Below are 15299 nucleotides of genomic sequence, written 5' to 3' on the forward strand. Positions count from 1 at the left end.
GTTCTTTTTCCGCAGATAACCACCTAATTTATGAATTTATTGAACGAAAAAAGCTTCGGGTTCAAGGAATGTATTCTGTAACTTTTAACGATAGACAAATATGTGAGCATGATCTCGAGGTGAACATAGAAGCTGGCCAAAAGATAACTGATTCACTGTAGGAATTAAAGATAATCTCCATCGATAATTTACCCTCATGTCCATTATTCAGGTATCCCGAATAAATCTCATTTTCTCCTGCAACCTATATGCTACTCCTCTATGTACAGCATCAGACATTGTGACTCATCTGATTTCATTACACTGTAAGGTTATGTAGCATTTTCTGGTGACATTGTATTACTGGATCTGGGCGATATCGAGCAAAATCTTGTTGAGTGACTGTGGCTTTGAGAAGAAGGGGCAATGATCACTGCCTTTAATCTTGAAGACCCCGTGAGGTGAGTTCTCGCGGACCAGTTTCTCCTGGATATCAGGTGACAGCATGTGGTCGTCAAGCGTCTGGATGAAGAACCGGCGGACTGAGCCGTAGTTCTCCGTGGTAAGAGATAGCTTCTCCATGATCGGAGCTAGAGGGATGGGTCTCATGGATACTGCTGCCAGTGCGATATCCTGCAATCACCATACACACATTGGTCAAATAACTCAGCCCATTAACATGCTTTCCTTAAAATATTTTTACATATCATTTACAGTTCTATTGGTTCAAATTTCAAAATACAAACCATAGATGATCAGAAAGTTATAACAAGTTTCTTTTAGTCACCATTGAATTGGTAACAACCTCTGATTTAGTTGCCATGTAATAATAACCTTACAAGGCAAACATGAAAGAGAGCAGCTCTAGATTTGGACAAATTTATGACCAGTTCTCCAATTATAGAAAGCATTCAATTCATTTTATAGGATTGAACAAGTTTTCATTTTTCATTAAGAAAAAAAAAATGAGGAAAACTTGTAAACCCATTGCAAGCATCACCAAATGCATTGGTGTTTAATAAGACATATTCAATAAGAACTATAATGCACTTCGTTAAATTGGTTACCAGAGGGTGCATCTGTACATTGCAAATATCACATCTATACATCAAATTCACTTTTCATGATAGGAAAGGAAAATTTTTCTTTCCATTTTACTGTGGTAAACTGCTTTCATTAAAAGCACAACGAATTGCAGAGAATAAACTTATGTTCAATCTCAAGAAGATGAGTTGACATTGTTACAAACCTTTGATGGACTTTGGTTGAAATATAATCCCTTTATTTGCTGTTTGTCGAACATGAGGCCAGTAGGAGGTTTATCTCTCCCATTACCATACATGAGAAATTGTGACTCTTGTAAGAACACGTCAGCAGAGGCGAGCTGCAAAAATGTGAATAGGAGTGAGCTAACACAGTTTTGAAAAGTCAGTACAGAAGCACGAATGCAGCTTCTGGCTGTTACACCAGGAGTGTTGAAAGGGTTTTCTACCAATTTAAAAATATTTGGAACATCAGTTATCTAATGCAACTAATAATCAGGCGACCCTGTAACACTGATAAATTTGGGGTGACCTTGCATTAGAATCAAGTAATAAGAATTTCCGTCTAATTCAATGAAAAAGTGGGGCTAGGGGTATATATATATATTAGGTAGCAATATGTCAGATGTCAAAAAAGCAAAGCACCACAGACAGTTATGCGTCTGAGTAGATAGACATGTTAACATATTAGCATGCTTGTGTAGGCAGTGGTGCGTTTGTACACATGGGTGAGTTATATATATGTATATATATATATTAGGTAGTCAGGCAGGTTGTTACATAATAGGGAGAGAGAGAGATAGAGAGATTAACTGGCATTAGTGAATGCAGGGTACTTACTTCCTCTGAGAACACATCGAAAGGTCTCTGTCCATCCTGTACCATTGTGGCGGTAACAAATACAGCTTTTGAGATCTTTTTTGGGTAACACTCAAGCGCATATGATATGCTTGCTCCTCCACAACTATGACCAACCAAAATAACCTGTAAAACTAATAATAATCAACATCTCGTTGAAATAAATGACAGTTGATGTCTGTACAACAACATACATATTCCATTGAAGGTCACCTTTTCATCCTCAGGAAGGCTCTGCAGGTAATCGATTAGAGGTTTTGAATAGTCTGCCAATGTTGCAATGCTGTTCGTGTCGGTCTGATCTATACCAGAACCTGTGAGATCCAAAGCAATAGGATGCAGGCCAGCTTCCTCCAACAGAGACATGGTCTTATACCAACACCATGCTCCAAATCCTTCTCCATGAACTAGAACAAATTTCTTAGTTTCAAGATTCTCAAGGAAAATTGGGACCTGAAAGAATCATTGAAGAAAGGTGAAAAAAAAGTGAACAATTTTATACATCAAATAAGCAATCAATATAATGAATTGCTACATCAACCATCTATCTAACACCAGAAGGATCATTCATGTCCTGTTAAACAAAAGCAAAATCATTCTTTGAAGGCAAAATCTAAGATGTTTCGAAAGTGTTATTCGTAATTATAATAATTTCATTAGCTGGAGAATATAGAAGAAAGAAATCAATTATGGATCAAAAGGCTGTTAACGTAAAAGGTAGTGTGCCTTAAATACATATGGTTAAAAAAAGAGATGGTAATCATATGCAAAATCAGTCAATTTAAGAAACGGTACAGGCTCTGTTATATGAGCTTTAAGATAGGTATGGAGAGATATGAACAATTCCTCCCAAACTATTTGGGGCCATCTATGTGGAAACCTTCCTGTTTATCTTTATTTAGATGACTATTCAATATTTACCCACATATATAGGTACACATGTGTACGTGTGCATCTTTTAGGTATGCATGTCTATAAATATGCATGTGCATGTTTACTGATTGCATCTCTGTGTGCATGCATGTACTTGCCCTATGTTTTAAGTCTGCATGCATGTGCATGTATGTATTTCCTAATTTCTTTCTATAAAAGACAGCTTGAACAGTAAATTAAAGAATATTTAGGCATTTCATGGAGAAAACCTACTGACTTTATGGACACTGTCAAGTTTCTTGCTATATTTAACTGACAGACAATACAAATAAGATGGCAACATATGGCAAAATGACTTGTGGGACCGAAGGTGAAAGTCCAGTATCTCAAGGCATACAACTGCAACAGGGTGAGAAACCGCAAAAATCTGCTAGGATCATGAAGTCCATTATGATGAATGAAGAAGTGCAACTTTAACTCAAGGATATGTGCAGCTGCTGATGAAATCTCATGTACGACATCACAAATATATAAATGAAGCATCAACTTTTTGCATGCATTATAAGACACTAAATGCAAAAGCAAATATCTGTTAACATCATTCATGCTTATGCTGTAGCTAACAGCTTAACTTTGCTTTATCTTTCAGTTAAAATAAATTATTCAACAAAACTACTTTCTGTTTCCTATACACTAGAATTTGAATCCTTTACAACTGCTTCTAACCAAGAACGTTAAAAGATTCATGATGAATCATGAACAATAGAGTAAACACTAAGGAATATTAACCACCACAGTGCTTGCATAATATCATCAGGAGTAGTAGATATCCAGGTCAACTAGATGTTATCTACATCTTTACTAGTTACAGAAAGAAAACAAGAATGATTATTTTGATGTTACAAGTGGAACTATTCCTAGAGAGTTAACTCCAGCCCTTGCAAATTGATGAAGAGGGAATCATGACTCTTTCACGCCACAGTGCCTCATTCCAGCCGAGCTTTTCAGCTCACAAGCTGTTTCGTGTGGACATGAGGTTCTCAAAGTAACTAAACAAAGATATAATTGTGTGTCTCATTTACCACTACCGAAAGACGAAACTCATAAGCTCCACGCCAGTATCTTGGATCTAGCCACTCCCCAAATCAAAGATCAGGGCATCAAAACACCCAATTCTGCAAGTAGTGGCAATGCCACCTTCCACATCTTATCGACTGACAATTTACAGCCATCATTGTAAAAGGAACAAGAGATATAAGTATCAAAAAGCAGAGATGCATCACAGTATAAATTGATATAAAAGCTATCTTTGGTTTCAAGAAAGGTGAGAAAGTCTCATGCAAAGAAAAGCAATGTATCATGGGTCATATAAAAGTAAGATCTAATCATTAAAAATTAGCATGAACTGGAAGACTAAAAAGGTCAAAATTCTAAATTGACCACCTTTCCGTTAGCCATGGACTCAGGGAGATCCCTTCTCCTTGAGCTGGTAGAGCCGATCCTTCGCGACATGGAGCCGTCGATCCTCCGCGACAACGAGCCTTCGAACCGCTGCGAGTAGTGATGTTGTTGGATCGCCATTGCAAGGGCTTGGCGATGCAATAGCTCCTCTTCCGCTGCCATCTTCCTCTGTGACCTCGAATTCGATCCCCTCTTGCTTCGCGACCCATTGCCACCGCTCTGGTCTTTCTTTAGCAGCCGGGCCAATCCGTTGCCCATGGATTTGCTGTCGAGCGAAAAAGATCAAAGGATCGGAAAGCACAGACTTTTACGAGAACCCGAATAGGGATTCTATTTCAAGTAACAAGTTTGCAAATTCCGATTTTAAGGATCGAACTAAGCTGTCCAGTGGCGCACAGAGTGATCTCAAAGAGATTTCTGCTGTAAACTCTGATTACGAAAACAAAAACACTCCAAAGTGAACTTTGACACGAAATCGGCGAAAAGATGGCGGAAAAAAGCGGATCTGAGACGAACCCAGTTGAAAGAGAGAGATTTTTCAGAAGAGTTGAACCGTTTCAACGCATTTCACGGCCAAATACTGTAGAATTTTTGGAAAAGGTATCAACTTTTGGTCATGAAAGCCACATAAACAGGAAACTTCTCACGAAGTAGAGCTCAGAGGAAGAGAGAAAGAGAAAGAGAGAGAGAATTCAACAACGACAGTGGAAGAAGCGAGTCGAAAAGGAGGGATCACCTTTTTCCTCAAAATTGATGCAGCTACAAGACTTCTCTACTTCCATTAAAAAAAAAAACTTCTTTTTGAGTCAGCTAAATTTAAAGGAATGAGATATCTTAATGCTATATCATTACGCATCTCTACTCTCTAACATGGATCTCAATTTATAATAGTAGGTAGTATTTATTTTTATTTTTATTTAAAAAAATATATATATATATATATATCACTATCTCATTATTATAAAAATGCACTTCAAAATTTGGTAGATGGTAGGATAATTATCAGCATAAACTAATTAATACCAATCACTATTCTGTGTATAATATTCCTCTCCATAAAAATATATTTCTTAACAAACAGTTGAGATACCCTTTTCCAGTTTTCCTTTCATCAAATTGGAGTACTCCATACAATAAACATTAATTGTAGTGAATTGACATCAACTTCATCAATAATTCAAAGGGGATTGCATACCAGGGACCAACCACTCACCAATAATTTTCTAAAATTCTCTTCTAGCAACCCAAAAAAGAAAAGAAAGAAAAAAGAAATTAAAAACAAAAATCTATTGGGAGTTTGCTTCCATTTTGGAGCCAAACTCTCCTTCATAAAATTAGTTTGAAAATTTGCATAAAATTAGTACCAAGAACATCTAACCTTGAAAAAAGATTTCATTCTAACCATCACACTAAATGATACCCTGAGCTTAGACTCAGTGATTTAAGTTTGATACATGGCTCATATTAACTTTGTTCTTTGAATATATGGTCTTGAAGAAACTAAGAGGAGCAATCTTTTGTTGAGAGGATTGGATTGAAAATTATACCACAGCCTGTTGTAATAGAAAAAATTCTATATAATTCTAGCCATAAAAAGTTGGAGATTCTAATACCACAAGGAAACTCCATACAGATAAGCTGCAAATTGATATGGAATGCATTGACTTTTTTTTTTCCTTCTTTTTTTTATTTGATTATAATTAATTTCACCCTTTTATATGGAAACTGTTTGTTAATAAAATAAAACTATCATCATAATAATAATAAAGATAAAGAGAAAGATATTTTAATAAAGCTATCAAATTAAAAATTTAACATCCAAATTACAAAATTGACTTCAAAGTAGCAGCTCATTCTACTGTTCAATTCTAAGCCACATGAGTGTGGATGAATTTAGAAGCAAGAACGTAGAGATTGCTTTGGATAATGAAATAAAACTTTATACTACTTAATATTTCCATCAAAGTATAGTGGAAAGTATTATTATTTTGAGAAGGCCTTTCCATGCCATTATTATCTCATCAGACCCATCTGCCATCATTTAATGCAAGGTGGTGTAACCAGAAGACCACCTAATTAATCAATTAGACACCCATGATGTCCTTCAACAGCACATTAAATATAGGATTAATTACTTTTTTTTTACCCCCCATAAAAATCTCACTTTCCTTTCCATATCACTTTCACCCTCTCAAAAAATAATAATAATGAATATATACACTTCTTAAATTCTCTCATTTTCTTTTATTAGAAGTGAATTTAAAAAAAAATTAGAGAAGATCGATTTAGAATTTAATGTTTAATAAATTGCTATATGGAAAAATATGAAAGAAAGACATACACTTGTATCTATATATTAAAAAATTTAAATTATTTTTATCAAAATTTCTAATGAAATAATGGAAGAATAAATAGTTTAAGCGGTTGAAAATGATACAATCCGATAGTTGAGGGGGGCGAGATATAATTAACCATTAAATATACAATCAATCTATAAACATAATAAATAGTTGATGCATATGAGTCGCCAAAAGATGGTAACATATTTTGCTAACAAAACAAGCTTACAGTATGTTAATACTTATGCAAGCTTCCACAATAATAATTTTTTGGGTAATTTTACTATCATCTGAAGTAATGCAATAAAAGGTTTTGATTAAATTAATCTCCAAGGCCATAAGCCAAAGCACAGGACAAGATCCAGTTCATTTGATCCGTTTAGAAAGAACTGTACTCCCCCTTGGAAGGGAGACATAAGCGCATGTTAAGGGATTCGTTAGCGACTAAGCCTACAATTAGTGGTTATTATACTCAGAATAAATATATCATGCACCAGAGGGTATAAAAGCAACACAATTAACAATTAGATTTGTTCCAGAAAAGGCTGCTATTAATCAGTGATGGAAAGTATATAATGCCGAGGGAATTATTGAGCAGAGAAAGAGATGGCAAAGTGGTGGAAAATTTAAACATTTTTTGTGCAGTTGGGGGAGGTGGGTTAGCTAATTCAACAACCAGTGCAATGAATCATGTGATAAGGTGGTACGGCTAAAGTATTAATTAATCTATCTAAATGCCCTTTTAAGTTTGGCATCCTAAGTTTGGCCCAAAGGATATGGTGGTCAAAAAGTTTTGAGATGCTATCTGAAGAAGCTTTTAATTCTTCCTAACTAATTCTTCTGCTGGGAGATATATAAGGGCATCATTTAGTATCATGATAAGTATTAACTCTTGTAGTAAAAGTCATCAACTACTCTAATAGAATATATTCTGAAATGTCTGAAGAATTATTGAAAATTAGGAGCATTTGCTAGGAGTCTCACACTACTTTGCCTAACAACTCACCTAAATCTACCTAAAAACCAAGCACTTTCCTAAGCTAATTAGATTACCTGTACAGGTGAACACAAGTTGAAATTATTCTTGTTGATCTCCCAAAGATGAAATTTGCATTTGAAACTGATGGGCCATACAAGAAGGTTCTCTTAAATAAACCAAAAGAATCGCTGAGATCAAGAATCACTTTCATAACATCCAATGAATAGAGGCAAAAGGCTAGCAATTTTATTAATCCAATCTACAGAGCTATGGCAAGGTTGTGGGTCACCAGATGTCCAAACCTTGAATGTTAGAATGTAGAAGCTTCATAAAATTGCAGATCTCTTGATCATTAGGACACGCCGCTTCTTTCCAATCCAGGTGACCCAAACAGGATCTTTTGATATCACCTTGTAGCCAGCATTAGAGTACAACTTTCGAGCAGCTGAATCTTCTTCATAAACTCTAAGAGCCAGGTTGTCATACCCCCACGTATCTGCCAAGGCATCGCAAGCTCTTAAAAGTGCAGTGGCAATCTTCTGTCTCCTGCAATCAGTTTTAAGTTGATTACTGACTATAACAGAGAATAATAAAGTTGGAAATAAGATGCATCATAGAGGAGGCTTATTATAAAAAGGCCAGCTCGCAAATAAGTACTAGGAGGAAATAGTAAGAAGGTCTGGATAGGAGAATGTGATATCTTAGCATTATGTATTAGTTGGTAAATTTATGCCCTAGACAGCGAATAAATTATCTTATGCCTCAAAGGGTAGACTTTCGCCGGCCATATCTCGCAAACAGGTTCCACTGCAAAGCTTTGGAATATAGATTGCTTCTCAAGTGTAACATAGAACAAAAAATTTCTTAGAAATTGGCCTGAAAGAGAGATTTGCATAGGTTGGAGCATCCAGAAGAATGGTGTTTCAGGAGCTTTAGCAAGAAAGGCAAGAATGTAGTACCTAAACTTTCTGAGGACAGCAATTCCTGATACATAGATGTACTCTTCTGCATCTTCAAGATGCCTAAGAACGTCGTCATCTTTCTGGACTGTGGCATCCACAACCCCCACAAGCTCTTCAACCTGTGCCCGTAATGGATTGGAAACATCAGCAGGTTCTGCGACCAAACAAGCATACCTGCTAAGGAGGCAATCACTTGTATTACAGGATATCTGAACGATATCTCTTATATTCTTATAACTCAAATCATAGAATACTCAGCTCCAATAAAATGTATTACTTGAGGGTGCAATTTACAAAGTGAACAACTTAGTTATCTTTTTTGTACTACTTTAGTAATTTCTTTGGTTTTATTGCACATCATTGATTAGTATAATTAGTCTTGACCAGTATTTTTTTTTCTCTCTTCATTATTTTTTATTTATGACTTGATGCTTGATTCAGCTTCCTTCTAGTTGATCTTTACAGCTTCGGATACACTCTTATCAGGCATATTTATCATAAAACCCAAAAATGAATGACCAATTGGTGAAAGGGCAATGCATCAGCCATCAGCATGTCACTGACAAATTCATGATAATGTTACGAGGAATTAGACATACATCAGGAACAACGCTAAGAAATTTTTATGAAAAGAAACCTATTTCTTATAAGCGTGCAGCAGTTCCTGCAGTCTTCGATGAATCCTCTCGTCATTTTGCTAGTAATCGTATAGAATCATAAGCAGTTGCCTGATTGGAGTGTGGACATATGAAAGGATGACAAATCATTTAGGCATCTCATTAGAAGCACAAAAAGAAATGTAGTTATCTTATCAGTGAATTATCATTTTGTCATCCATAGTGTTGTTCCAGAGAGAAATGTGGGTAAAGGATATATATACTGCAAGGTAGCTAATACTATAGGGAGGAAACAAGCAATAAGATTAACAACCTCACCTTTCTGGTGGTGAATTTCTTATTCTGTATATGAGAGCCGAAAGTACTTCAGCCTGTCTTGTACAGCACCAGAAAAGAACAAGACATGAGAAATTAGAAACATGGTAACAAAATATAGGTAAATAGGAGGCAAGGAGATGAACATAAAAAAGATCCTTTTGTCTGAATTCTATTCGATAACCAGAGCTAAGAATATGAAAACGAAATTACTGCCATCAAGCTTATTATATTACGCAAACACTATTAAATTTGCACTACAAGATCAAGAATATAAATGCATCCAATAATGAAGTAAAAAAGAGATCAAACAAATGTGGCAGGAGAGCTCCTACTCTAAAGAATTCGAAGAAGAGGTCATTGAACAAAGCCATTGGGACATGGAAAGCTTCAGCCTGCACATAAGCCACCCTCCTCATCTCTTCTCCAACCTGAGCCATTCTTCTAACACCCCAACCAAACTCCCTCACCAAGTACCCATCTTGGCCTCCGCCAATTGCAAAACTCCCACCTTCCTCCTTCCCCACCACACCCACCTCCTCTGCTGTAGACCAGCAATAGAGAGACCTTTTTCCCAAAGCCCTTCTCCTCTCCCTCCCATTTCTACCATGATCAAATGAGATGTTTCTTCTATTGGCCTTGAAACTGTGATGATCGAATTGGGTTTTGCTTGTAGAATCCAAAGGGAAGCCTTTTGCGAGAAGAGAAGTTGTTGGACTAGCTCTCAAACTAGCCATCCTCTTGACTCGAGCAAAGCTCTTGGGCTTTCTCCCTCTTTACTTTATCTTTCGGAGATACACATGGATGGATATGAATCAACAAGCCAATGTGCACGAAGTAAGTCCACAGAAATAATTCCTTGGATTAAAACTTACTTGAGAAAATTATGAGGACCCCACTCGCAAACGCCGTAGTCTGCAACAAAAGACCAAATTCAAGATCCAAATCTTTCAAGCTTGAAACCAAACTCCAACAACTCAAATCCAAAACCCAAATCTCATTCGACCTCAATGGCGGCAAAATTCACCCAAAACCCAAGACAAAGATCCTCGTTAAGTTGTAATAACAAAGTATTAATAAAATAAAAAGGAAGTTTTACTGGCAGTTAAACATCCGAAAAGGACAATATTACCCGTCCACTACCCTCAAACAATGGACGGTTCAGGTCATTCTCATGTGAAAGCAAAGGAGATGGACGGCTGAGAGGGCATATACGGCAGAACGAGACGGAAGGGTAACGTAATCAATTACATAAGTCGTTGTCCTTATTTGTTTATTTATAAAACCAATTTCTCGATTAATCTCTCCCTTATCGGCGGAAATTATAGTCTTTTTCTTGGTTATAATCGTTCCCGTTCCTCTCCTACTTTAGATAGAGAATCTGAAAATTCCCAACTTTTTTGGGCTGAGATGCGAAGAAATTGGAGTTATAAAGATCTAACTTCTCGTTCCATTTTAGTGATCGCTTTTCGCAATTTGAGCTTGTTTACCTGCTAAGGATCTGGGCAAGAGGGAAAAGATTGAAACTTGTTGGAATTTTGGCTTTCTAATTGGTGAGAGAGGCATTTGGAGAAGGTTTGATCTCAGCTCAGTTTCTAAATTGCAGTGCAAATTCTGGCTTTGGCTGTAGAATTTAATCTGTTTGAGTGGAGTCATGGTGGCTGTTCTACGATCCCTTTTCACCATTATTGTCTCTATGGGAGGATTAGCTCTCTGTCTTATCATCTTGTCATTGGCTCTACCTTCATCTCCCTTTCGTTCTTCCTTGCATGGTTATCTTCTCGGAGCAGACAGTTGGAGGAATCCTGGTTATTTGGTTACTAATCTTAGTGAACTACAAACTGCTCACCAAGATGAGATTTTTAAGGAACATTTATCTGAGTCTTCTAAGGTGCCGGGTGATTCAGAAGTTGTTTCTGCCGATAGAACTGTTGATCCAAATGGTGTTGATATATCTTTACCTGCGTCGAACAACACGCCTGCGGTCGATCAAAGTATGTGTTTCTTCTCCTTGGTTTTCCTTTTGAGAAATGTAGAAATGGGTTTGTGATTAATTTGGATGTCGTCGTCTAAATTTTTTATGCTTGCACCCCTCTGTGGAATTTCAACATGATACTAAGCAATTCACTTGTATAATTTATCTAGTGGTATTCTGAAGTCTGAAGTAGAATCAGCAGGCTGCCAAGAATAGTCCGGCTACTTGGATTGAAGAATTGCAAATAATGAAATAGTCTATGGGTAAAGAACAGGATCATAAACGGATATAAATGGCAATGAATAAGAGAGGTCGGAAATGTAAATATGATAGTAGCTGGCCATCATGGCTGACCCAATTGTATCATCTGATAGTGCATTTTAATAGGACTGTGTCTCTATGTAGTTGGATGGATTCGACAAGGAATGTGTTGCATAGATTGCACAAGGATAATAATATGCATGTTTTGTGCTGATTCACTGACTTTTTTTTTTTTTTCCTTTTGTTTCATTTAAAGGAAGCTGTAATCTATACCACGGGAAATGGGTTTATGATCCTTCTGGACTGCTCTATACGAACAATACATGCCCTATCATAACACAAACGCAGAATTGTCAGGGAAACGGGAGACCAGACAAGGAATACGAGAGGTGGAGATGGAAGCCTGAAGAGTGTGATCTCCCATACTTTGATGCAAGAAAGTTCTTGGAATTGATGAAGGGGAAGACTCTGGCCTTTGTTGGGGATTCAGTCGCTCGGAATCAGATGGAATCCCTCGTTTGCATTCTCTGGCAGGCAAGCTTCCTTAACCTACATTATTTACTGTTGCATGATGTAATTAAGCACAGTAACGATTTATAGTAGGAAGATGTGTCCTTTTGGGTACCAAACGCAGGTAACGCCTATACTGAAAACAAACTTTCGTGTTTTTATACCTGAAGGATTCTTGAGAGATTACTATTTCTCAATAGAATCATGAGACAACTTATAGTATCCATGAAAATATACTAAAAGGACATGCCTTTTATTGGTATGCCTTCTGCTGAAGTGCTGCAAACAATATGAAATATTTTCTGGATATCTACATCTTATCCTTCAATCTTTGTAAAGTTGATAAGCAGACTTCAAGTTCAGGGCTTCTTGACTGCTTAATTTCCTTAGAGATCAATTCAAGTCTATGTGCTTGCATTTTCTAAGATTGATCCTGTTATTTGGTCTCTCTCTCTCTCTCTCTTCCACAGACTATTGATTCACCTGGTAATAATTCTGAATGAGTCATCAAGTTGTTTAATGAGAGAAATCAGGAGCTGACAAAAGGGATGCTTTCGTGAATTTCTTTTGTCCCGAATCATATCTTGATTAAGTGTATCTAATAGATTTACCAACAAATTAATGACACAATACTTCTATGTGCATCATCTTAATATCATTATGTTTTATTCAGATCTTATTCATCTTTTAAACTTGCTTTGGCGCAAACTGCATAGAGTTCGTCAAGCAAGTTTGCTAACATTTTCTGCTGCAATTTTGAAAGGTTGAAGCTCCGAAAAACCGTGGTAATCGTAGGATGCAGAAATGGTACTTCCGCTCGACCTCTACCAGCATCATCCGCATATGGTCCTCCTGGCTTGTCCGTAGAACATCTGATCCCTTACATTTTGCCCCAGAGGGTATTGACAAGGTTCACCTGGATGTCCCTGATGAAACCTTCATGGAATTCCTCCCAAATTTCGATGTTGTCGTTCTTTCCTCCGGCCACTGGTTTGCCAAAAAGTCAGCTTACATATTAAATGGCAGCATTGTCGGGGGCCAGCTCTGGTGGCCCAAAAAAGCTGGCAAGATGCAGATTAACAACATCAAAGCATTTGGTGTATCAGTTGAGACTTGCCTCACTGCTATTGCCAATCATCCAAAATTCACTGGTCTTGCAATAGTTCGGTCATATTCGCCTGACCATTATGAAGGCGGGGCTTGGAACACTGGTGGATCGTGCACTGGGAAGGACCGGCCAGCGACCGAGCTGTTGAGGAATGGATTTACTGATACAATGTACAAGAAGCAGGTTACCGGCTTTCGACGGGCAGTCAAGAAGTTGGGAGGCGGCTCTAGGTTAAGGTTCATGGACATCACTAAGCCATTTGGATACAGACATGATGGGCACCCAGGACCTTACAGAAGCCCTGATCCAAACAAGGTGACAAGGAGGGGACCTAAAGGAGAGCCACCACCCCAGGATTGTCTACACTGGTGCATGCCTGGGCCAATTGATACATGGAATGAATTTTTGCTGGAGATCATTAGAAGAGAGTATGAAGGAGCAGGAAGCTGATAAAAAATGAGTGCCCATACCAACATAATGCATGACTTATAAAGCGGCATTTTTCCCCCTTTTTCCTCATCCTAGCCTAACATGGAGTGACTTCTACCTGTAAGTCCTTTATAAAAAGTTTACTTCAGTTTCTCTTTGTTCTGAAGTTTTCGTGATGAGGAATGATCTGTAAAATGTTACTGAACCACTTATATTCCAAATAAAACTTACAAAAAAAATTCTGCAGCTATTAGAAGAAATTTGCATATAGTATGCAGGCGTTCTTCCCTATCAATTTTACAACCTGTTGCAAAACAAACAAAGACAAAAGCTATCCATCACCCATTTTAGGCAAGGAAACTAGCACCCTTACCTCAGTTTCCTGTCATCTGGAATTGGATTAAAACATCCTGTTTCATGTTATTATACTAACACTTTTTGTTACTTTGGCAAGGAAGTTTATCTTTGCCTTACAGCCAAGACAATCTTACACAAATGTTTGAACAAATAGAAAAAGAGAAAGCACCAACCGAGTAGCTTCATACATACCAAAATAACAGAAATTTGATCAGGCTGTTCGACAATGAAAAATCCGCCAAACAAATTATCCATGATCCAACATTTATGTCGTCTCTGTATCTATTCACCATATAAGAATTCAGAAATTGCTGTTATTATACATCCCAGAGCTCAACATGAATGACCATGGGATCATTCCTCAAGTTTTGATACAGAAGATTTTATCAACACATAGCAGATGTTACAGGTTTGGAAAGATGTCAGCAGCATATGTATTGCCTCTTTGACCCAACAACACTAACATGTCTAGAAACCAACTTCTCACAAGTCCTTCCTTTGAGCATCTAGTTACAAGTCCATCAGACAGAAGGATTATCTGCAAAAAGATCATCTCAAATAAGTCAAATCCAATTGGCGTCTATTTCATTTACGAAATAGAGATCACAAAAAATTAGATCCCATAATTCAAATGTAATAACCCCAGGATGATAGGAAAATCTAGAAATGACAGGATAATAAAACAAAGATTGCATATCACGTTAACAAAGTTGTACAGAAGTTATCACAGAAGTTCCTTTCTCCACTTATTCGTCATTCTTGCTGTCCTATTATTTGATTATGTCAGCTAGTCAAACAAATTAGACTCACTTAAGCACCTCAAACCTCAAAGAAGATACCAGTCTACTTTTACAAAAGAAAAGGTAATGTAATTAAATCTCTTGAAAAGTATCATGGTATCAACTCTCCCACAAATCCCACTGAACAATAACACATGATCCTTTAGTTGTGAGGAGTTAGTTAACACAATCAAAGACTTCACCTTTCTTTTCAGTTTTACATCTTCACATTCTACTGAAATAATAACCTTAAAATTTAGGAATCTTAATAAAGCATTATAATTAGTGAGTCAATTATTCAATTGCAGATAGTCGTGCTTATATCGAAGTACAATTTGGAGAACTAGTATATAAGCTTCGGCTTTGTCAACCTTTTGCAAATTCCAAACCAAAATAACATAATAAAACATCTGAAGTACATGATCTGATTAGCCATATAAACTTGTTAGCAAAA

At 37.0% G+C, this 15299-nt stretch overlaps 3 protein-coding genes across 5 annotated transcripts; 1 reads left to right on the forward strand and 2 right to left on the reverse strand.

Annotated features, from left to right (window-relative positions):
* Positions 1–133: 133 nt before the first annotated feature.
* On the reverse strand, positions 134–5053 carry LOC140773063 (putative methylesterase 14, chloroplastic). Of its 2 annotated transcripts, none has more exons than XM_073115412.1 (6): positions 4731–5053; positions 4197–4643; positions 2094–2333; positions 1863–2006; positions 1229–1363; positions 134–612 (listed from the first exon to the last, which is right to left on the reverse strand). In XM_073115412.1, the coding sequence occupies exons 2-6, from the start codon at positions 4470–4472 to the stop codon at positions 340–342; spliced, it is 1068 nt and encodes a 355-aa protein (XP_072971513.1). In that variant the 5' UTR covers positions 4473–4643; positions 4731–5053; the 3' UTR covers positions 134–339. The 2 variants fall into 2 exon arrangements, with proteins under 2 accessions (XP_072971513.1, XP_072971512.1); XM_073115411.1 differs by having other exon boundaries at positions 4197–4794; positions 4951–5000.
* A 2631-nt stretch (positions 5054–7684) lies between these two features.
* On the reverse strand, positions 7685–10242 carry LOC140773064 (GCN5-related N-acetyltransferase 10, chloroplastic). Of its 2 annotated transcripts, none has more exons than XM_073115413.1 (4): positions 9762–10242; positions 9430–9482; positions 8492–8671; positions 7685–8078 (listed from the first exon to the last, which is right to left on the reverse strand). In XM_073115413.1, the coding sequence occupies exons 1-4, from the start codon at positions 10161–10163 to the stop codon at positions 7859–7861; spliced, it is 855 nt and encodes a 284-aa protein (XP_072971514.1). In that variant the 5' UTR covers positions 10164–10242; the 3' UTR covers positions 7685–7858. The 2 variants fall into 2 exon arrangements, with proteins under 2 accessions (XP_072971514.1, XP_072971515.1); XM_073115414.1 differs by having other exon boundaries at positions 8492–8668; positions 9762–10240.
* A 494-nt stretch (positions 10243–10736) lies between these two features.
* On the forward strand, positions 10737–13955 carry LOC140774883 (protein YLS7-like). Its single transcript, XM_073118058.1, has 3 exons — positions 10737–11420; positions 11919–12196; positions 12936–13955. Exons 1-3 carry the CDS (start codon positions 11081–11083, stop codon positions 13728–13730), a joined length of 1413 nt encoding a protein of 470 aa, XP_072974159.1. The 5' UTR covers positions 10737–11080; the 3' UTR covers positions 13731–13955.
* The last annotated feature ends 1344 nt before the right edge of the window (positions 13956–15299 follow it).

This window comes from Typha angustifolia, chromosome 13 (assembly GCF_048772165.1).
Source record: "Typha angustifolia cultivar Huaian chromosome 13, ASM4877216v1, whole genome shotgun sequence".
Lineage (NCBI taxonomy): Eukaryota > Viridiplantae > Streptophyta > Magnoliopsida > Poales > Typhaceae > Typha > Typha angustifolia.